This window comes from Vicia villosa, linkage group LG3 (assembly GCF_029867415.1).
Source record: "Vicia villosa cultivar HV-30 ecotype Madison, WI linkage group LG3, Vvil1.0, whole genome shotgun sequence".
In the NCBI taxonomy this organism is placed as follows: domain Eukaryota; kingdom Viridiplantae; phylum Streptophyta; class Magnoliopsida; order Fabales; family Fabaceae; genus Vicia; species Vicia villosa.
In genome coordinates this window covers 97,582,523-97,608,085 of record NC_081182.1, presented here as the reverse complement: position 1 = coordinate 97,608,085, position 25,563 = coordinate 97,582,523, and the positions used below count along the sequence as shown (strand labels likewise).

General features: G+C 30.6%; 2 protein-coding genes across 2 annotated transcripts; both read right to left on the bottom strand.

The window, feature by feature from the left end:
• Nucleotides 1-8,865: 8,865 nt before the first annotated feature.
• LOC131658626 (uncharacterized) lies at nucleotides 8,866-9,837 on the bottom strand. The gene has a single exon (XM_058927898.1). The coding sequence runs from the start codon at nucleotides 9,835-9,837 to the stop codon at nucleotides 8,866-8,868; it is 972 nt and encodes a 323-aa protein (XP_058783881.1).
• Nucleotides 9,838-10,006: 169 nt separating this feature from the next.
• On the bottom strand, nucleotides 10,007-10,678 carry LOC131658625 (glutathione S-transferase T3-like). Its single transcript, XM_058927897.1, has one exon. The coding sequence runs from the start codon at nucleotides 10,676-10,678 to the stop codon at nucleotides 10,007-10,009; it is 672 nt and encodes a 223-aa protein (XP_058783880.1).
• Nucleotides 10,679-25,563: the final 14,885 nt, after the last annotated feature.

Genomic DNA, 25,563 nt, shown 5'->3' with positions numbered 1-25,563 from the left:
CGGTGATGACAATGCGACACAGTGAAACCTTGTTGAGATGCTGATTTGCGGATGCTTGTGGTTTCTGTAGATACAGGGTGATGTTCTGTTGGACTCGTGTGTGTATGTACTGAGTTCATGAATGTGTTGGTTATTGTTTTTACAAATTTGTTATAATTTCGATAATGGAAGGTTTTGAAGGTTCTGCAGAGTTGTTATTCCAACGTGGCTGTGAGGGTGAGTGAGTTTGTAGTGTTTGATAGAAAAGAAGAAGATGAAGGTGAACGTTGAAGGGTTAAGTACACTGAGTTGGTAGTGATTGAAGATATGTGAGAGGTTTGAAGTGGTGAGTTTGGTTCATATTTTGGAGGAAGATTTTAACAGCATAAGGGTACCTTTTTCTCCTCCCTTTGCAACTGCTGAAAAACTTGTTATATAGAGCTGAGATGAATTTCCAAAAAAAGAATTGAGGCCTCCTTGTTCATTAAGTTTTCCTCTTTGTTCTTCTTTTCTATTTTGCTTTAATGATACAGATTTGTTATGGACATTTTGGTGAAATTTTTGGACTGATACAGGGGCAGAGTTTTTGGACACATTATGCAGTGTTTTGCAGGTCTAATGGTGCAGCAAGAGATAGCAGGGATTGATAATGATGGCACAAAGTGAGCAGGAAGCGTGGGATAGAGATTAGAAAAAGAAGGACCTCTTTTTGTTTATGTTTTGTTCTATTGTAAGAAAATAAAAATGGGCTTAAAAGAAAAATGTAATTTGGGCCCAACTTATAAAAAAAAAAACTCTCTTTTTTGTATTAAATATTTTTCTAAAAAAGAATTTAGTAATAATAATAATAATAAAATCTAATAATAATAATCAAGATAATAATAATGATAATATAAGATGACAAAAAAAGAAAAATCAAATGAAACAAAACTACTTATTACAAAAGATAAAATTTCAAACCTAATAAAGAAAAAATGCAAATAAAAAATAAATGCGACGATTTAAATGTATACCAAATATGAATGCAATATGACCAGATGAATGAAATTCGTAGGGCAAAAATTGAGGTGCGACAGGTTCGACTAAGTGAAGGCTTTGAAGAATAGTGGTTTCTTGCAAAGGAGTAGCGCTAGACAGTGAATCAATTGGTATTTGTTGGGTGACTTGATCAAACTAAAATCAAGGGAAGAAAAGTGCAAGGATCAACAACAAACATATGGTTTGTAGGTTTAGACTTCTTGACATCTCTTGTAAACAATTTTTTGCATAGTAAGATTGATATCTCCATTCCAAATTGGAATCAAGGGAAGACGTAGTTGTAACACCCTTCTAAACCCCGTAGAAATTAATAAAATAATTCAGAGTAAAACATGAAATCAAGGGTGCCACAATTCAATTTAAAACAAATTATCATAACTCACTTGTCATGCTTTCACTAAGGAACAATTCATCATAACTCATAAACATCTCATGTTAACACAGCGGAAAATCCATCATACGGATAAGCATAACATCATCTATGCAATATCCCACACAATTGATACAATAACAACATAACAGAGTATCATCTTAGACTCTAACTAGCGTTCCCCAGTGTTACAATATCAGAGCATGACACTGACGCTATGCTTAAACAAACTGGCCTATGAGCTATCCTCACCAAAGCCAAAAGCCGCTACTCGCCAATCTCAAAATGTCAACAGTAAGGGTGAGTCTCATTCAAATTAACAAATGTTATTGAATCATAAATAATAACACATCATAGTTACATCATTCACCCAATTGAAAACATATTTAGAGTTCAGACAAGTTTTATCATCACAAAACAATCAACCAACACATCATTAATAATTATAACACTGGAATACATCCAATCATGTTATAAAAGTATCCATATGTATGAACCGACACTATGCATGTGGTACCAACATCATCAAATGGGAATAACCCATGACTGATCCAACATCATCAAGATACGGCCCTGCCAGCACAGATTCCACACAATGGGAATCATGCCCTTTACTGATCCAACACATCATCATGGATACAACATCAACAATGAATATGAATGAATGCAACATATACAACATACTTATACCATCATCATCATCATCAATATCATCATCATCATCATCAAGTATGTTCATATATATTAGCATCATTCAATTACAATTCAATCATCATCATCATCATTAAAAAACATACATGTATTCGCATCAATCATCATCATCAATAAGAAATAACATACATGTATCCACATCATTCCAAAACAAATCAATCATCATCATATAATTCTCAACAATCATCACATAATAATGTTTTCAAAACACATCTTATATTGTCACATTTCATCATATATGTCAACAATACATCATTCATCAAACTAACAAAATATTCACATCATACTCATATTCTCTCATAGGATGTCTCATACGCCTCGTCATATAATTCAAAAAAAAAATCATCATACGACTCACATTTTAAACATAGCATACATCGTCATATCTTATAATATATATCCACAACACATCATACATCAAAACAAGCAAATGATGATAAAATAAATTCAAGATGCTGCTCATTTCATCATTATAACACAAAGAATATTTCATAAGCTTCATCCTACTCAAAACGGCACTTAAAACAGGCCAATGGTTCGAAAGTTATGCATCTTTAAACTTTTCAAAATTTACTAGCAGCACGCGGCGCCACACATTGTTCGCGACGCGCTGCCAGGAAATGACGCCTTCGCGGCGCCAACAAGGGACGCGGCGAGAACTGAGCGAAATAATTTTCCTTAAGCTTTCTGCCAAGTAGTTCGCGGCGCCAAAAATGGGACGCGGCGCGAACTGACCAGGTCAGAGATCCCAATCGCAATTGACAGCATACGAACCTGAATCCCAAATTCCTCAACCTCAACCAAATGGATTCAAGTTGATCAAACACCACAAAACAGCCATCCAACATATATCATACACACATATAACATATGTTATACATCATCAAACATCATACCACACCAAATTCATTGGATTCATCGAAACAGATAATTATCAACAAACATCCCAAAACCCAAACTCTATCATTCGACTCAATTGACATGAAATAATATATCTATATCAGTCCTATTATCCATAACCCGATAATAAATGTTAATCGGAAGAGTCTCCCCTTACCTTAACCAAGAATCTGGACTTTTCCCCTTCTTCTCCATCAAACCCGTAAGCCCTTTTTCCTCAAATTCAGCAAGAATCTCCCATCTTCAAACTCGCCTATCTCCCTCATCAAAAACCTCCATGACACGAATTAATATATCAAATCAAAGGAAATTTCGTGTAGAATCCGAATCTTCAAGAATTATCTGATTTGGAACTACGAGCATAAAGTTATGACATGATTTGTGGGAGCTGCTCCATGAATACGAAAATAGGTCTTTGTCCATGAGCTCTCTCCTTCTTCCTCTTAGGTTGTCCTCTTCTATTTTCCAATTTTTTTCTTTTTCTTATTTTATGAAAATAAAGTAAAATAACTTTAGTAATAAGGCCTGTCAATTACACCCCTCCATTACTAACCACAACTTGGCCCAATAGCTTATTTTACACAATTTCCAACTTAAGTCCAATTAAAAATACCAATAATCCAAGAAATTAATTTAAACTCCCATTAAATTAATAAATGTAAAATATGGGGTGTTACAGTAGTCGTAGCGAGGAAGATCGGTGAACTGCCCAAACAAACTCCTCATGTCCTCTCTCTCTCTCTCTCTCCTCATCTCTCTCTCTCTCTCTCTCTCTCTCTCACACACACACACACACACACACTCTCTCTCTCTCTCTCTCTCTCTCTATTTCTGTTACATTTAAATTTCCATTATCAAATTGTTAAATATATTGATTGAGCAATTGATTCGTAGTAAATTTCTAGAAATTATTTTGATAATTATTAAGTTGTTGATAATCTTGCAATCACTTTGATTGTAAGAGGATTTGAGTATCAATAAACTTGAAAAAAATTTATGAAAAATCAATCGCAGACCAAGTATTCGATAATCTGACACTTTATTTTTTTTATGTTTAAATTGGTTAGAAATTGATTAGCTTGTGGATACTTGAACTGCTAATTTGAGAATTCAATTGTTCACATTGATTACCTCATTGTCATATTGTTGGTGCGAGTACAGGGCAAGCAACAAAAGATTTGGAAATATTTATCTAGGAATTATCGTGTCCACAGATATGGTTGTAGAATGCCATTCAACGTTTCTATGGTTTTGAGCTCGGGTTTGAATGAACAAAAATATAAAAGCGGAAAAGTAATTATTAACACAAAAAGAATTCATTCTTTGAAAAGATAAGATTTATCAAGCATTGCATACAATATACTTCTCACAGACTTAAACTTATCGACCAATTATACTCAACCTACGATACTCGTCTATGTTATCTCATATCTCTCACATCAGTGTCCATCTCTGGAGCACCTACGAGATCAACTCACAACCAAGGTTATCTCTAACACAAAGTTGTGAGAACATCTGTATTCTCGCGTCGGCAATCTCTCACGCGCCACTCATACACGAAAGCATTAAGGACATATACACAAGTGATTGTCAGCTCTAAATATATCTATAGAGTTCAGAAAATAACACATAATCATTCTAGATAAGAATTCAAGAAGTTTATCTCTAAAGCAACCCAAATCCCGAGCACAGAGCAAAAATCTAAGACAATAATCAACACAGATTTATAAAGCAAATTTTATATAACGCCATGGGCAACAAATATACATGAGTTCAAAGTAAATACATACAAAAAACCCAACTATAAGAGAAACACACAAAGATGAAGAGAAATGAACTGAAAATATCCCTGTTTGTCAACTCCGATTGATGAGCAATCCAGTTCTAATCATCCAAATGCAAGCTCCATAGTTGTTCTAACATAATCTAACCTAAAAATGATAGTTTGATGAGTTGGGAACAAATACACCAAAACATAACCTAAAAAATATGATTTTTTCCCCTTTTAATGAGCTGCTGTCTCAGGAAATCTCGCTTAGTGAGCTTAGTTCGCTAAGCGAGTAGCATAAAAAATCAAATTTTGTTTTCGCCATAACTTGAAAACCGTAACTTCAAATTGTGCCCAGTTCGAAGCGTTGGAAAGCTTATTCAATGATCTATCTAACAATGACTAAATGGAAACCAAATTGATGATTTTTCTCATCCTTATTTTGAGCCTATGGGAGCGCGCTTAAAGACGACTAAGCGAGCTTCTACATGATTTTCATTTTATTGCTCCAAAACTACGAAATCAAAGCCGTGCCTTCGACACTTTATTCCTCGAGACTCCGATATGCATAAATATCTAAAAAATAAAGGAAAACTATCAAACAATACACAAACCGAATCAAAACTCAAGAATACAAATAGTTACCCAAAAGTTGAGATTTTATAACAAAAACCAAAAGAATAGAATCGATAAGTGCCACAATGATATACTCAAAATAAAGACATTTTGCACTTATCACATACCATCTACGATAGCGCATATCCGAGTTCCAATAACTTGTTCAGTTTAGACAAATTTTGATTTAAACGCTAAACTTCCATTGTCCAAAGTTTAAAATCTTTTCAAAAACTTTTAAACTTGTAATTTTGAATTAGGGGATCTATTCACCCCTGTAATACGGTGAACTGACTTTTATTTTTATAAGCAACAATGTTGCGGTGAGCATGAGTCGCCACCGACTTTTATTTTGTCCAATGTTAGGAAAGGTAAAAAGTACAGAAAAAGACCTTTTGAAAAAGAAAACGGGCTCGGGGGGTAAGTTATGAAAAGGGAAGGTGTAAGCACCCTTTTCATCCGTAGTTTTCTACGGGCTCTTAACTTGCTTAGCTCATGTTTGTTTGTTTTGAGTTGAAAAGAGGCATAAGGACTTTAGCGTAAATGCGTAGCCTTAATTTTGAAAGAATATTGAAAAGAGGTTTTTTAATTGAGCTAGGCAGATTAAGAGCACTACCCTAAATAATTGGTCTTTTTCTATGCTTTTTAAAGTTCCTAAGACTATCCATACTATATAGAAGTAGGTAGTCCTTGTTTATATTGGATGTGCGGGTCATCGAAGGGTCATCGAAGTCGTTGAAAGCAACAGGTAGAGGTACCTTTAGCAATTTCGAAGGGACGATCGTCACTTTTTCGTAGGCAACAGTCGCGGGTCATCGAGGGACTTAGTGACGATTTTATACTGAGGGACCTTTGCTAATGGGTACCTCCACATTTCGAGGGACACGACCTTATAATCGAAGGCAACTAAGAGGGGCGTACCCTAGAAGTGAGTGAGTGCAAGTGAGTTAGATTCAAATATTTTATCTGAGATTAGTGAGCTAACGATTGAAATTTGAAATCTTTTCACTCCCTAAATTACTAACACACGCAGACATATATTGCAGGAAAGTAAAGGGCAGAAAGTAAAAGGTCCTAGCTATTACATGGCTTTGGGGAGAGGGGTTACAATAAAATCGGGAAGCGAAGGGATTATTATATACAAAAAATTATAAATGCCCATCAAATAATCCGAGTGTCTCAAGATAATAATACCTCGCAAAAATAAACAAAAGTTAGTACGGATATAGAAAATGATTTATGAGAGATGATAAAAAATTAACATTTAATCAAGATTAATTAAAAAAGCATATTAAGAAATGTCTAAAAAAATATTTAAATTAAACAACATATTTTTTGTATTTTAATATAAAAAAAACTAATCTAATCTAATATTTTTGATATTTTTCTTTTAAAAATAAATATATATTAAAAAAAAAGGCATTTACCATGTTAATAAAATAAAATAAAATAAAAATGAAATAAGAAGAGAGATGATACGTGACATCTCCACCTCCTCCTAATTATTCTCTCATTTGGTTTTCTATTTAAAAAACTAATAATAAGTATTAAATAAATATATTAAAAAAACAAGGAAGAAAAGTGATATGGTGGAGAATTGAGTGGGTTGAAACGTCCTACCCCTAATTCTTCTTTCAATTAGTTTTTTTTATTTATTTTTTTTATAACAGTAAAACAAACGAAATAAAAAAAACTTGGTAAGAATGTTTTTTAAAAAAAAACTTACATAGTGACATTTAGCTTTTGAAAAATAAATAAATAGAAAAACAGAATTCAATGTGATATGAATGAACAACCGAGACGTTGTTATCACTATTCAACATCAAAATGCAAGTGTACTTTCTCATCTCTCTCTTGCCATATGGTTTTATTCTTTTCTTCTCAAACATTATTCTTTTCTCAAATCAATAAATTACAAAATTCATACAGTCTCAAATCAAACCCTATAATCAAACATGAACGAAAAGAAAACAAAAGCGAGAAATTGTTACCGGATCGGAAAGCTCGCGGTGGCAGCGGAGGGATGGTTTTGAACGGCGGCGACTGGTTCTTCACACGGTGTTGTCGGCGTGTGATGGTGACGGATCCGGTGAGATCTTGAGCGTCTGTACGTGTTGAAAGGAGGCGTTTTGGTGTGGGTGTATTTGTTGGAAATTATTAATATTTAATAATATTTAATCACCATAGGTGTGTTCCAAAATGACAAGAAAATGTCTATGTGAAGTTTGTATTTTGAATATGAAAATAGGCAACACTTCGTGAAGTGTTGCAATAGGCTGTTTGTAGTTTGAATCAGAAATAGGTAACACTTCGTGAAGTGTTGCAGAATGAAAACATGCAACTCTTGGTAAATGTTGCAATAGGCCAAGCATTGTAACTTTTGGAAAAGGAACTGTTTCACGAAGGGTCGCTACCTTATGAAACAATACTAAAGTGGCCTATAAAAACCTCATTCTTGATTCAGAAATTAATAACAAAATTGTACATCTGATAAGCCTATTATCTTCACTAAAATTTCAGACACTCTTCGCTACATCCGAGTTTTCGTCGGTCTTACGCAAACTCGATAAAGGCTGAATTATCCTGGGTATTCCTGCGTTCCAACTCTAAGACATATTGAGAGTGCTTGAAATACTTATAAGGAAAGTGATTTCGTTCACGATTCTAGCCTCGATCCATTTGACCTGAATTGATTTTTCTAACAATCTTATAAGTATTTTGTATAATGGTGATCGAGGCTTCCGTTTCAAGTGTCAAATAGAAGGAAGAAAAGAGAGAAGAATTCGAATAAAGAAATCAAAGAACCGAACAAGAATCGTCGTCATAAATTCAGGTACAATCTTATTGTTTTTCATTGAAATTAGAACACGGTGAAAATCATAATATCAATCTTGAATTAATAGTTACGGATGTTATGACTTTGTTAAAATAATTTAATATCAATCGGTTGTATTTATGACATATCCATTTTGTTTTGCATTTTTGTTTAAAAAATAATACGGAAATCGAATTGTTTTTGCATATCATCATAAAAAAAAAAAAAAATTTTTCTGCACTGTGTTAGAGTACAGTGCGTTAAAATTAAATTACAATATTGCATGTGTTTCACTTTAATGCATTATGATAGACATTGTGAATTTTGCTGCTAAGAGCATCTCCAACCGTGAACCTATTTTTTGGTTCCTTGTGGGACTTATTAAGCCACGTCAGCTTGAAGCAACTCAACTAAATTTTATCTCCAATGGTGCAACTCTGAAGAACCCATATTGGGTCCCACAATTTTACTTTAGTTATTAATATTTTATTCATATTAAATTTTATAGTAATTAAAATAATAATTTAAATTATTTAAATTAAAATTGATATAAAATAAATAAAATTCAAATTGAACTTATAATTTAAAATGATAATTAATATTAATCTCAAATACATGACATATAATTAAAAACAATAAAAATAAATAACATCACATAATAAATTAAACTTAAACTTCATCATCTACATGTCCAAAACGATCCCAAATATACTCGACTAAATTTCCTTGAAGTTGACGATGAACTTGTTTTTCTCGAATACTTGCTCTTCTTTGTAGTCTTGTTGCAAGATTCGGATGAGGACCGCTAAATGTTTCGGTTGTTGAGTTGTTGTCATCCACATTATCATAAGAGTAATCAAAATTACCTCCATATGTATGTCGTTCGTCTTCAACAATCATGTTGTGCAATATGATGCATGCATATATGGTATGCTTGAGGGTGTCCATGTGCCAAGCACGTGCTGGGCGACGTATAATTGCAAATCGAGATTGAAGCACTCCAAATGCCCGCTCCACATCTTTTCTAGCTGATTCTTGATGTTGAGCAAATAACTTTTTCTTTTCTCCCTGTGGCATTGAAATGGTTTTGACAAATGTAGCCCACTCAGGATATATACCATCTGCTAAATAATACCCCATATTATATGGTGTCCCATTGATTGTATATTGCACATTGGGAGCGTGTCCTTCCAAAATATCGTTAAACACATTAGATTGGTTTAACACATTAATGTCATTGTTTGAACCTGCAATACCAAAAAAAGCATGCCAAATCCATAAGTCTTGTGATGCCACTGCTTCAAGCATGATTGTGGGCTTACCATGATCACCTCGACAAAATTGTCCTTTCCATGCAACAGGACAATTTTTCCATTCCCAATGCATACAATCAATAGAACCCAACATACCTGGAAAGCCACGTGACTCTCCCATTTGTAAAAGATGTTCAACATCAGTGTTGTTAGGCTTTCTCAAATACTCAGCCCCAAATACAGCATTCACTCCCTGAACGAATCTTTGTAAGCACTCAATTGAAGTGCTTTCACCGATTCGAACATACTCGTCTACAATGTCAGCAGCAGACCCATACGCCAACATACAAATAGCAGATGTACATTTATGCAATGGTGAAAGACCCATTTTACCAGTTGCATCGACCCTCATTTGGAAATATTCATCATGATTTCCAAGGGCATCTACAATTCGAAGAAATACATGCCTATGCATTCTGAACCTTCTTCGGAATTGAACATCTGTGTATACTGGATTTTCCGAGAAGTAGTCATTGAACAATCGATTATGCCCTTCTTCACGACCTCGATCTATCGTTGTTCTTTTCTATGCCCTTCTCCGATGATGCCTCACTAGCATAAGTCTTTGTTATTTTTGAAGAACCTTCAATCGATTCTCCCATCCATTTAGGTTCATCTTTTAACAATCTCCATGCGTACTCAAGGTTGAATGTTGTACCTTGATCCTGAGCAAAAAATGCATTTGCAGCGGCCATGACATCGTTCTCCGATGTCCCACTTTTCTTTCCATTAACAGCTTGTTTGTAACACCCAACAAATTTTTGAACCAAGCCATTTATTCGATGCCATCGACATTTTAATTGTCCCTTTAACTTTTCCCGCGATTCCCCACGATACTGGTTATAATTGGCAGCGACTCTTACCCAAAAACTCTCAGCCTTTTGATCAACTCCCACAATTGGATCCTTTGAAACATTGAGCCATGATTGGATAAGTAGTATATCTTCATCCCTTGTAAATTGCTCTCGAGATTTTTTTTTAACAACAACCCTTTCTTCATTTTCAGTACCAACTTGAGTAGAAAATGGTGGAACTTGAGTAGAAAATGGTGGAACTTGAGTAGAAAATGGTGGCATCGGTGGAATTTGAGAATTTTGAGGATTAGGATTTTGATAATTTTGCATGAAATTGAACATAGCTTGTTGATAATGAAAATGATTAGGATCCATTTGACCTAAACAATTGTAATTTGAAGTAAAAAAAATGAAAATTTGAATTAAAATGATAAAATTGTGAGAGAAAATTGAAATTGAAGAGAAAATATAAGTGTTGGTTAAATTTGTGTTGGTTAATTTTTTTCACAAAACTATATTTATAACTAAAAAATAACTAAAAAAAAAGAAAAAAAAAGAAACTAGCCGTTACCAACGGCTATTTTTATTATTAAAATCAAAAAAAATTTTGAAGAACCGTTACCTATTTATGCACTGATGGCCAGGTGGAGTTTCAAGGAAAGGAAAAAGTGGGCCCCAAAGCATTGCCATGCTGGCAAACTCTCCCTAAGAACCAGCGCTGGAGCTGCTCTAATATAATATTAACTATAGAAATGCATTGTTAAAAGTGCCACCTTTGTCAACCGGTGTAACAGGCAGGACCGTCACTTTCCAAACAGTGTGATTGTTTTGAAAATTTGTTTTCATTTATCGTCGGTTAATGTTGCACGAAAAGAAGCACAGCGTGAATGCCATACAAATGTTAGCATATATGTCATGGGAATATTGTGTGTCTCACAAATACTGTGTTCAATTTGATTAACATATATATATGCATGAATTCCATGTTAATTTTAACGTTATAAATTACCCATAATAAGAACATCTTGTTTATAGTCGGTTATGCGATGCATCTTGAATAGACAATTTATATATAGACTAATTAAAGATAATAATTAATAAATAAATGAAAATATACATTATTTTTTGTTTCGATAAATGAATCATTAAAGTATATAGTTGAAAGTAAATCTCATTCTTGAATAATAGTTTTCGGAAATAGCTTTGAAAATTCGGAATCAAATTGTGGGATGTGAACAGTAGGTATTGTTAGTACTGTATGATAAGATTTTGAAAAAAAATAAAAATAAAATTATGCGGCGTTAAATCACTGAAAAGCTAAATTGAAATCGAAAAATTTGAAATTTTAAAGTATGGATTGGTTGATTAGTAAAGTAGTCAAATTTATTAAAATTCATGATTTCAAATTATACAATTGAGTTTTGATTTGGATTCTATATGAACAACTTGTTTGTGTTCAAATGAAACTTATTATAAGGCATATAATGATAATTCAAAGATGAATCATGATTTATTATAAACCTCTGAATTTGGAGTCTAATATAACTATTAGATCCTGAGATGTGGAATTTTGAGAACCTTATCGTGGAGGATAAGAAATTTGAGTTTCTCACAAATGAAGAACCTCATGAGAAAGGTTTTTCACACGGCTTGTTGAACCGAAAGTTCTTCACGAATTGTTGAAACATATTCCGAACTAAGGACAAGGTAGAGAGTCTGAAATGCTAAGGATCTAGGACCGAACAAAATTGCTTTTTGACTTATTTCTCTTGTGTAGAAGGAAATAGTGAGAGTTTTGTTGGTAAGATTTCTATTATTCTTCAAGTGGAAGATGATCCTAAGATTTATAAGGAATAATTTTAAAGGACTCCTCTTGGAATGATGTTATCCAAGATGAAATGGATTCAACAATGTCAAACCATACTTGGTTGGATGCAAGTGGGTGTTTAGAATGAAGTATTATAAAGATGGTACACTAAACACCTACAAGTCTAGATTAATAGCCAAGGGTTTTAGACCAAAAAAAAATGTGTTGATTGTTTCAACACATATGCACTAGTAGCAAGCACAACGAAAATTAGAGCTTCGTTTGTATGACCCTATAGTTCATCAAATGCACGTCAATATGACACTCCTAAATGGAGATCTCGATGAGGAGATTTATAAGGAGAAACCACAAGGTTATGTGCTTCCTGCAGGTAATGAACAAAAGGTGTGAAAGCTTGTTAAATCCTTGTATGGATTAAAACAAGCATTGGGACAATGACATTAAAAGTTTGACTTTGTCATTGCAAAGTTCACAAATTAAAGGGGAGACACACAAGTTATGGGGAGAATTTTCAATCTTATCAAAACAAGAATTCAAAGAGTTTGTCATCATCAAAAAGAGGGAGATTGTGAAGAATATATCTTATATCTAGTTTTGATGAAGACAAAGGTTATCAAAGAGGAAAAAAGATCAAAAGTGTCATGCACGTAAATGATGTAGTTGATCAAGAAGGTTGAACATAGAAGTTCAAGAGAAGATTTGAGAGAAGTGAACATAACTAAGGTACTCATTGCAATTCATACTATTTATTTTAAATTGCTCATAAATTTATCTCTCACTTCATCTAAAAACCTTCTTGCATCATCATGCATGATTATCTAAAAACATTCTTCATCTAATTCTTGGGATAAGTGTTTGTACACAAAGTTGAGTAAAACTATTGTGATATTCCTTTGTCTCTATGTTGATTACATGTTGATCATTAGCAATGAGATGAATTGAATCTTAGAAACAAAGAGGTTTCTAGCTTCCACATTCAAGATGAAAAATCTTGAAATAGTTGACACTCCTTTCGATCAAAGTAAAGCGAAAGAGTGGGGGTTTAAAACATAGTCAAATACACTATATTGAGAAAACTTCCACATTCAAGATGAAAGATCTTGGACTAGTTGACACTTTTTTGGGGATCAACGTAATGCGAAAATAGTGGGGGTTATGAACTTAGTCAAATACACTTTGTTGGAATACACAAGTGAAATTGGTTTTCTAATGCAATATACTATATGCAATATAGCAGTTGCAATTAGTAAATGATATACCAATATGAGTTGGATATCGAGTGTTGGAGATCATAAAATTACAACTGAGTGGATATTTACACTAGTTGTAGGTGAGATTTCTTGGAAGAGCAAGAAACAAACATGCATCACTCTCTTGACCATGGAACCGTGGTGTGTGGATCTCGCTTCCACTAATAAAAGAAGTTAAATGGTTGAGGGACCTTCTGTCGGAAGTTCCATTGGCTAAATACAGTGTTTCAAAGGTGTTAACACAATGTGTTAGTCAAGCCAATTTAGCAAGAGAATTCAGATAAGTGTAAAATGGAAGTCTGGGCACTGAGGCCTTAGACATTCGTGAGAAAATTGATTAAAGATGTAATCATTTACTCGCATATATATGATCGATCTATAATTTGGGAAATTCATTTACTAAGCCACTGGCCAGAGACTTAGTAAAAACAACCTCGAGATGTAGGAGGTTGAAACTCCTTGAGTAAGAGTTCCGACAATGGCGGTAACCCAATCTTACGTTAACAGAACATTAACCTCAAGATTTTCAATGGGTAACAACAAGTCTTTGATTTGGATAATTGTCAAACATTTCGTGGTAATGTTGACCTTAAAACGAGGGTTGAGTTTTATTTCAAACTCTTAATGAAGTTCAATACCGAGGGTACGTGTCTCATGGAAAAAGACACAATATGAACTTCACCTATGTGAATTTCGAGATGGTGCCGTCTCAAAGTGAGAGTTGGAGTTTCTCTCATGAAAAATTCATGAAACAGGATAGCACATGGCCATAAATAAGTGTTAGGCGAGAAATGTAGGCGAAGAACTCTTAAAGAATGTGTGTAACGTAACGCCGGTATAATCATATGGATTAATGGTTTAAAAGCATTACTACCTAATATTCCGATTAGACTTTGTGTTATCCTTACTAAGATTAAGTTTAAAATCGAAAGATACTTAATTGTATTAACATTCTTTGTTTCCCTTTTTCTGGAATTGATCTTGTCATTATTAGAATAAGTGGGGGATTGTTGGAAATTATTAATATTTAATAATATTTAATCACCATAGGTGTGTTCCAAAATGACAAGAAAATGTCTATGTGAAGTTTGTATTTTGAATATGAAAATAGGCAACACTTCGTGAAGTGTTGCAATAGGCTGTTTGTAGTTTGAATCAGAAATAGGTAACACTTCGTGAAGTGTTGCAGAATGAAAACATGCAACTCTTGGTAAATGTTGCAATAGGCCAAGCATTGTAACTTTTGGAAAAGGAACTGTTTCACGAAGGGTCGCTACCTTATGAAACAATACTAAAGTGGCCTATAAAAACCTCATTCTTGATTCAGAAATTAATAACAAAATTGTACATCTGATAAGCCTATTATCTTCACTAAAATTTCAGACACTCTTCGCTACATCCGAGTTTTCGTCGGTCTTACGCAAACTCGATAAAAGGCTGAATTATCCTAGGTATTCCTGCGTTCCAACTCTAAGACATATTGAGAGTGCTTGAAATACTTATAAGGAAATTGATTTTGTTCACGATTCTAGCCTCGATTCCATTCGGTTTAAATTATTTTCTAACAGTATTCAGAATCACGATCGGTAGCGACATGGAGTATAGGTTCCGCCAGAGATTTCTGATCAGACTCGCGGTGGACGATATTTGCGTCGCGGTAGTTTTTGTTCATCTACGGATGCGATATTCTTGCAAAGAAAAGCACAAACAAATGTTATTGCAATTGTATTTCTGTTTTGATCTAATATGTTTCCATTATTCTTCTATCGTATCCATTAGTTTGTGTTGTTGTTGATGGAAAATCCGTGGCTAGATGTTGATGTCAGTATGAAGAGTTCTTGGAACACTCGACGACTGTGTGGAAGGATACGGTAGAGAGGCCGGAGCCGGATTCGGTGTTGCAATGCAAGTTTTTACGCGGTAGTCCTGATTTAACATTTCATGGTTTTTTCGGTGGCCCTTGCAGATCTGCAGAAAAAATCTACAATTTGAACTTTAATGTTTTAGTGAACATGATGATGATTAGTTTTTGGAATTAACAATTAGTGTAGAAATACACACAGGGATCAGTTAGTATTGTATGTGAAAATATCTATCCGAAATTATGTTAAAATGTGGTAACAAAAAACTAAGGAAAAGTCAAAAAAATTGATCGATGTAAAAAAATGTTTGAAAAAATTAGATGTAAAAAAAACTGTTATAATCATCAAACAAAAATTTATTTTTAAGAAAAAAGAACCATCAGACTCATCATCATCTGGTTGAAACCACAAATAAATTAAAAGTTTAAAATCAATAATAAGAGGGTGGCTTCATATGTAAATCATCGGCCAAAACAAAAGAATTGAATCATTTTGGAAAAAAGGGAACCTCAGGTGTCATCATCATTGGCCAAAAGACTTGAGAAAAAGTAAAAAACGGTTAGGGCCTCATATGTTAATCATCGGCCAAAGGGTAAGCCAAAACAAACCTAAAAGTAAAAGAGGTTATTTTATTGTTAGTGTTTGTGTAGAAATTGTGAAGAATTGTTTATGAAAATTGTTGATGAAAAAGAGAGAGTGGACAGTCTCTATTTATAGAGAGGAATTAGGTCAAAACTCATAAAAAAATCCAATCCAAAGGCCCATCAAGAACCTGGACGTACTTGTGTCCAGGTACGTCCAAGATGGAAATGCACCAAGCGGGAATTGAACCTGTGACCTTTTTATTTGCAAGTCTTTCATTCTTACCAATTGTGCTATGTTATTTATTTGAAGTAAAAATCCAATTGAAAGTACATGAAGCATCGGCCAACATTTTCTATTTATTAAAATATAAGCAACTTTAAGAGCAAACTACTATATTTTAAAAATAGACTTTAAATCGAATGTTTATAAAAATAGGATATCAATGTAAATGAACCCTAAATTTTTATAAAACCCAATTTTTGAAATTATTTTGAATTTTTGAAAAGGTGTGGGCAAATTTTGGGGTATGACAACCCCCTATCTAGATAAGGTCTCATCGTCTAACATTTTATTCTTACTCTTGTTAGAAAAATTAATTTAAATCGAATGGATCGAGGCTAGAATCGTGAGCGACTATTTTCCTAATAGTATTTCAAGCACTCTCAAATTGTCTTAGAGTCTGCACATCGGAATACCTAGGATAATTCAACCTATTCTCGAGTTTGCACAAGACCGATGAAAATTCGAATGTAGGGAAGATGAAATCCATAATTTTTATGTGAAGAGGATAGACTTTTCTAATGGATTTTTTAAAATCTGAAATGCTCAATTTATAGGGCAAAGTGGTGTTATTTCACAAGGTTGCGACCCTTGATGAAACACATTTTAGCAATACTTGCACCAAATGTTGCACTATTTCACCTACAACGACACTTTTACCAAATATTGCACTGTTTTGCCTATAACAATACTTTTACCAAATGATTCACCGTTTCGTCTACAACAACAATTCAAAAGCATTGCCTATTTCCGAATTTAAAATACAAACTCCTTATTGTAACACTCATAAGTGTTGCGTTACCTATTTATGATTTTAAAAATAAAATAAAATTTTTCTTACTTATTTTCTTGTCATTTTAAAACACACACATGATGATTAATTATTATTAATTACAACAACTCTCATGTTCTCAACCACTTCCATGATTCACAAATCACAACATTTTACTCCTACTTTTTTTTTTCTATTTCCCATTATTTCTTTCTGCCATTATCATTGACTTCTTAAATTTCTTTAATAAAATGAATTAAATTTTGAATCGAAAAGTTGGATCAAGATTTGTGAGTAGTTAAATGATGTTAGATATGGATTGTACCACTTTTCTCTTCCATTATACATCTTAAAAATTTATTATTTTTGTGAATTCGCTAACAAAAATTGAAAATTTTGAGAGAATTCGCATATGATGTAAAGATTTGTGGAAAGAGATAGTTGTGTTTAAAAATTCATCTAAATGCTCTATTGTGTTGATAAAAATTGTTTTCACAAATTGATTAGTTAAAACAATGCAAAGGATAAAACTATTTTTTTTCTATGGTTAAAAGTGATTTTCTTCTTTCGTTGCTGCCGCTGTCAAGGGTGTGAAACATTTCTATTCCTAATTGTGGTTTATGGTTGTTATTATTTGATTATGTATTTGTCTATTCTTGAATAAATGTTAGGTATGTTTTGTTATGTCCCATAATATTTTGAATCCATACTCTTTGTTATCCATGTGTTATCAGTAAGATCAAAATTCATCTTCAGGTAATTAAAGGTAATGATATGTATTTGTGTTTACCTATAGTTTTCTTCAATTAATGCAATGATTAAATGAACTTGTTCTTTGTCTAATTTCCATATTTCTTCCATATTAAATTTGTCTGCCTTACTTCTCTTCAGTTCATTTTTGCTGATTTTATGGTAATTTGTGATCGGTTTCATGAGATTTAAAATGAGGTTAATCGATATTTAGAAAGCGTGGACAAGCTACCATGCTTAGTCTTCCACCGATCAGGACAATTCACTTGGAACAAACGAGTAACGCGGTTCGTTGGCTTGCGATTGAATTGAAGCATGACATTTCTCATCTCCAAATTTTTACTGTGGCGTTTTCTCATTTACTTGTGTTCTACCCAATTAATGATGTTTGTTTTACGACATGTCTAATAATATAACTGAAGGTGATTTTGTTAGCAATTATTCTATGACTTAACATTCTCATCTGAAGGTTATATTAGATCACATAACATTCTCATCACTTGAATAACATAAAGTCTCATTAATATAACTGAAGATGACAAGTTCAACTCAACCGAAGGTTGAGAGATAAGTAAGTAGTCAGGCTAACAAGACAATGAGCATCTGCTTACACACACTTCCCATAATAAAAATATACCATAAACATTTATTAAGAAATAAAAATGCTACTAAAATACAACAATGTTCTTAATTAATCACTATATATTACAACTAAATCATCTAATAGCATCTCACCGGTGCTATTTATAGATTGGATCCAAATTCAACTCCTTTTGTCAATCATTTCTCATCGATGTCTTCTATTCGTTTAGTTCTTCTTGGCTTATTAGAAAACCAAAAGAAACATCCACTTGATCTGTTAGTCTTAGATCCCATTATCGTGCTTGTCTTGGGTCTCTTCACTTCTTCCTCTTTCTTTGTGATCATTTTTTCTTTGTGCATCTTTCGTAACACATAAACTTCAGCAATATCAGCTCCCATTGCCATCTTACGAACATACAATATTATTATCTGTTTTTTGGTGTGGCTGATTTGTTTATTTATATGCATATAGGTGTGTGTTTCCTTTCCATTGCCTTGGCTAACACGCAAGTTTAAGAAGCCATCACTCCACAGTATAAATAAACTAATAATATGTGTACCTTGAATATTTGACTTCTCTTCCACGTGGTGGAGATATACTTTAAAATGTTTGAGACTACTTTGTATTTATAGAATGCCTTTTGTTTGATAGTTTATGTGAATCTTGGCGACCAAGCAAAATTGTAGACACTTGCATCGCCACTATTTTGCCTTGCCACGTCTACTACTTGGTGTGTACACAATCTTTCAACTCCAAATAGACCAATAGTTAGTGTTCTCATTCGGTCACACATGATGAGATGTCAAGTAAAAATGTTTTTAAGTTCATTTTGGGTTGACTAAAAAAATTTGTTGAGCGCTAAAAAAATTTGTTGATGTGATTACATATAGTGTTAAACATGTACGAATTATATATATAAAAAATATATTTTTAATTCAGAAATAAATTTAAAACATTTATTCTAAATTTTAACCTTTGATTTTTATTAATATAACAATTTTAATTGATTATTTAATCTAATTATTTTAAAAATATTTTTTTATATAAATAAACAATTAAAGTTCTTAGATTAATAAAAATTAATGGTTAAGATTTGGAGTAAGTGTTTTAAACTTCCTCCTAAATTAAAAATATTATATATATATATATATATATATATATATATATATATATATATATATATATATATATATATATATATATATATATATAACGAATATTATGATCAAACTATAAAAATAGAGATGTAGAAGAGAGTGTGTGAGTAATTTATTTCACTTGGATAGTTGTTGCATTCTAACATGAACTCATAGTAAGTTATTTATAGCATTATGATTGTAGATGTAATAGTTCAAGTTACTATGTTAAGTTGACAATTTTGTAGATAAAAGATATTCACTATTCACAATATATTTTAAAATAGTAATAATAATAATAATAATTGCTTATTATTATAACATTTCCTCTTTTGAAATATTTGTCATGGTGCTCCGTTGAAGTCATGTTGAAAAGAATAAGTTGCATCGTTAAAAACCTTATTAGGAAAAACCCATTGAAATAAAATTCTTAATAAGGGAAAAAGAGTACAACATTATGCTCCCCCTCAACAGAACACATATAGCTATTCTTTAAAGATCTCGAAGGTGACGCATTCCAATATTTTGTACATGCTTCTTGAAAATTGATGTAAGAAGTGCGAGATTGCCACATTATCATTTGTAATGATTGAATTGGCCATCAAAATTTGATATTCATGAGCAGATTTTAAGAGGTAACTAAAATAAATCAACCATCGATTTAGAGACCAAAATTTTGTGATCGCCTATTCGGTCACGAAAAATTGTTTTTATATACAATTTAATCTATAATATAAGAAAATTAATGGTTGTGGAAAAGTCAAAAATACCCTTATTTGATTTTTTGCCACCACATTAAAATTGTTGTTTTTTGATCTTTTCACAATAAAGTTCTTAATTTTATTATTAAAATAATACAACACTTATATTTTATCAAACTTATCAAATCTCTCTCCATTCTCTATTTTTTTCTCTTTCATCACTTTCTCACTTTTTTCTTCCACAAAAAAAAATCTATTATTGATATATATATTTTTATCTACGAAAACTGATATTTATGATCGAAATATTTTTTAGTCAAAAATGATACACGGGAAAAATTTATTAAAAAAATCTATTATTAATCTAAATATTTTTATATACGAAAATTTAATATTGATTCTTGTAAATGATACCTAAATAAAAATAATACTTATATACGGAAAAAAATCTATTATTTACGAAAAAATGGTATTCATGATCCAAATATTTTTTATTCAAAAATGATATACGGGAAAAAATCCTCTATTGATCTAAATATTTTTATATACGAAATTTACTATTGATCCAAATATTTTTGTAAATGATACCTAAACAAAAATGAAGTCTGTATACGGGAAAAAATCTATTATTGATCTAAATATTTTTATATACAAAAATGTTATTTATGATTCAAATATTTTTTATTCTAAAATGGAATAGGCCAAAAATTCTATTATTGATCTAAATATTTTTATATATGAAAATTTGATATTGATCCAAATATTTTTATAAATGACACCTAAAAAAGATAATATTTGTATACGGAAAAAAATCTATTATTTACGAAAAATGGTATTTATGATCCAAATATTTTTATTCAAAAATGGTATACGGGAAAATAATCTACTATTGATCTAAATATTTTTATATACGAGAATTTACCATTGATCCAAATATTTTTGTAAATGATACCTAAATAAAAATGAGGTCTATATACGGGAAAAAATCTATTATTGATCTAAATATTTTTATATACGAGAAATGGTATTTATGATCAAATATTTTTGATCCAAAAATGGTATACGGAAAAAAATATATTATTAATCTAAATATTTTTTTATACGAAAATTTAATATTGATCCAAATATTTTTGTAAATGATACCTAAATAAAAATAATATTTGTATTATTATTTACGAAAAATATTATTTATGATCCAAATATTTTTTTATTTAAAAATGGTATACGGGAAAAAAATTTACTATTGATGTATATATTTTTACATACCAAATTTACTATTGATCTAAATATTTTTGTAAATAATACCTAAACAAAAATTAAGTCTGTATACGGGAAAAAATCTATTATTGATATAAATATTTTTATATACGAGAAATGGTATTTATGATCAAATATTTTTTATCCAAAAATGGTATACGAAAAAAATCTATTATTGATCTAAATATTTTAATATACAAAAATTCAATATTGATTCAAATATTTTTCTAATTGATACCTAAACAAAAATAATATTTGTATACGGAAAAAAATATATTATTTACGAAAAATGGTAGTTATGACCCAAATATTTTTTATTCAAAAATGGTATACGGAAAAAAAATCTATTATTGATCTAAATATTTTTATATACGAAATTTACTATTGATCCAAATATTTTTGTAAATGATACCTAAACAAAAATGAAGTCTGTAAACGGAAAAAAATCTATTATTGATCTAAATATTTTTATATACGAGAAATGATATTTATGATTAAATATTTTTAATCCAAAAATTGTATACGGGAAAAAATCTATTATTAATCTAAATATTTTTATAAACGAAATAATCAATTACTTATCTAATTTTTAAAAAATATTTTTATTTAAAATAAATGATGTATCCAAATTTGCGTAACCGAATAGAACCCGTGCGTATGCACGAGTTTGTTACTAGTTTATATAAAAAAATTAGAGACTGAAATTTCGGTCACTAATATTTTTTATTTTCTTTTTCTATTTTTAATCCTCTTTATTAAGGTACAATTTTCTTACCATTTTTTTTTAAAGATTTTAATTCTCTTTCAATTTTAAATTTTACTAAAAGTTTTATCGTTTTTATTGTTTTAACAAATAATATATTTATATAAAAATATAAATATATATGTTTAAATATAAAATATAACAATAGATGTTAAGTGGTGTAGTGACAAAGTATTAAAATATGTGGAGCTCATGAGTTCGATTCTTAGGTATCAAAACGTTTAATTTTATTTTACAAAAAAGAACACCAAAATCAGTCACTAAATTCGTCGCAAAAGCTTAGTGACTAGCACTTTTTCAACCAAAAATTAGTAGTCGCTGAATCGGTTTCTAATAGTGTAATAAGGTTTGGAGTTTGAGGGGTATAAAACACATCTACATTATATATTAAATTTTTTATGTTCTAATTGATTAAACTCAGTTGTTAATCGATTAGATAAGTCAAATATAAAAGGCTTTTGAGTTATGCTTTCAATAGTCAATTAAAAATTTTCTTAATCTATTTGGATGTATTACAAATGAGTTAATCAATTAACTGTAACATGTTAATCAATTAACTAGTGCTAAAAGTACACCTAATTAATTAATAATAAATTAAGTACGCGTATAAAAATATTTTTAGGTGATTTATAACAATAAGGGAGACTTCAAAAATATTTAAGCGTGTGTGTGCTTCTTTAGTATCTCGAGAATTACTCTTATACATTTACATTAAACTAATCACTCATACATGCTCTAAGCGCATGACCAAATGAGCTTTAACACTTTCTCTCTTCACAACTTTTAAGCATAAGTGTCCTTGTTGGATTCATTATTTATTTAGCATTTAATCTGGAAATTCTTCCAACGGATGAGTTTTGAGATAATTTCTTTGATAGATATCATCATCAGAGATCACTGATACCATTTGACCTTAGATATTATCATCATCAAAATCCCCAAGATCATGTAATAGTTACTGACAATTGTATTTACATACACATAGACCCACATAATCCACTTCAACCCTTGATAAAAAAAACTTACGGGCTTTTGTTTTCAACACTTGGTAGAAAACTTATGTGCCTCAAAATAAGGGGTTCCTTTAGAATTGAGTTAAACAAACGTTCATTTTTTAAGGTTATGTGGTTTGATATCATCTGAAATCAAAGGAGGGTTAGGTGTTTGTGACATTTTTTTGGTCGATTTGGCGTTGCTAGAAAATTTGTTTAGACACCACATGCCAGTGCACACAGAACAACAATCATCTTTCGAAAACACTTATTTTAGTGAATATCTATGCTATGCATGCAACACTTTTTCAGTTGTACAAATTGAAAGGGTTTTGTTTTGCTTGAATAATTAGGGCTGTTTGAATTAATTTTTTTTTAGTTTTTAAAATATATTTTATAAAACTGTTTCAAAAAAGTGTTTAAAAGAAGAAAACAAAGAAAAAATTTGTCTGGTAATATCAATTTTAAAAGCTGTTTTTAAAATGGGAAAAATGAAAAAAGTCATTTGGTAAACTAGTTCTTAAAAATAGTTTTAGAGATGAAAGCTAAAAAAATTATTTGGTAATTTGATCTTAGTTTTTATATTAATTAATTGAAGGTGATTTTTTTAATTATAATTGATAATTTAATTTTAATTGTTTATAGTTAAATATACAAATATATAACTTAATTGCTGAATAAAATTGAGATAATTGTTTTTTGTAATTAAATATATAATTTACTTATTTTCAAGTCAAGTTTATAACTTGTGCACATAAAATGTTTTTATATTTGTAAAGCTGAATGATCATGATCTAACAATGTGAAATGATTTTACACTGTGGTCCAATAAAAAAATCACTAGTATATCGTGTTATTAAATTAATTTTAAAATATATGTGTGATTTGGAAGAATAGACACTGATTGGTTGTTGGTAGTGTTTTAAAAATCGAATAAGATCTATCAATTGAACTGATTGAATCAATAGTCGGAGTGGTCACCAATCTGATCTGATTGCTAGATTAGATAAGCTATTGAATCAGTTGAAATCGGACAAAACTGTTTAAAACATGTCAAAACCAACGAACCAACGATTTTGAAAAATAGACGGGTTAAATGCTTCCCTTTTTTTCCTCAGACAAATCGATGCCATTTTGATGATTTAAAATAAAAATAAAATAAAAAATGAGTAGACTTTGTTCAAAATTTATTTGGAACAACTTTTCCCCTTAAAATTAAATTTATTGGACACCGCAATTATTTTGTTATTCAGTATGTTGCAATTATACTTTGTTCAAAATTTATTTAGGTTTGTATTTTATCTTATTTTATTGTGCGATGACTATGTTTAAAATTTAAATTTAAAGAATGAACTTGTGAAATTATGATATTTTGAAATTTATAGGTGTTGTAACTTTTTTTAGAGACAGAGTCATCAGGTTTAATTAGTTTAATATCTATATAGTTTTGTCATAAAAATCTGTTTATTTAACTGAATTATCATGTTTAATCTGATTTAGCCATGCGATTCAACCAATAACCTAAAAGTTCGATCAATAAATGAGTGATTCAACACCTTATCAATTTGATGATCAATTCAATTTTTAAAATATTAATTATAATAAAATTATTTTACATTAATAATATATATATATATATATATATATATATATATATATATATATATATATTTATAATATAAAAAACTCACCTTATTGAAATTATACTTCTATTTTAATATTATTAATTATATTACTATATTATAATTAAAATAGTTTTTATTGAAAACAAATTTGTCAATATGAATATAAATAAAGGAGACAATAGACCCAATTAGTAAAATCTAAAAATAAAAGTATATAAACTTGTTTTACACGTCATATAAGTAAAAATTATAAAAATATTAAAATAAAACAATACTTTTGGTTGTATTGTGTATTTGTGTAATACATGAGTCATTAAAGAAAAAAAAAACCACTACCTTTTATGTTATGCAATACAAGAGGAAATAAAATTAGATCAAAAGTTTAGAAATATATACAATTACAATTAATGACAAGTACCTATTTTTTGGTGTTTTTTTTCTTTCAATTTTACTATTTTTAAAACTAAAATTTAGAACCAACAATCAAAATATCTATGAGTTAGTTGTTTTGTTTTTTTTTGTTTTTAAAACTAAATAACAGAAAACAGTTTTGAAAAATATTTTAAAAAATTGTACTATCAAACAAGTTTTTTCTTTTTGAATTTTTAAAACTAAAAAGTTGTTTTCAAAAACTAAATCAAACAGGATTTTAGTTTTTTTTGTTTTGTTTTGTTTTCACTATAAGTATCTGGTTTATTAGACCAACTAATTCAATTTAAGAGGTTAGTTATAACATCAAATAGTCCCAACAATCACCATGAATTATCTAACGTTTGGTGCTTGAATAATTAGTTTGTTCCTAGCAAACCATTATAAAATGTGAGAAGAGTATGTAATTATAATTTATAGGCATCATTTAAGGTTATTTCACACAAAA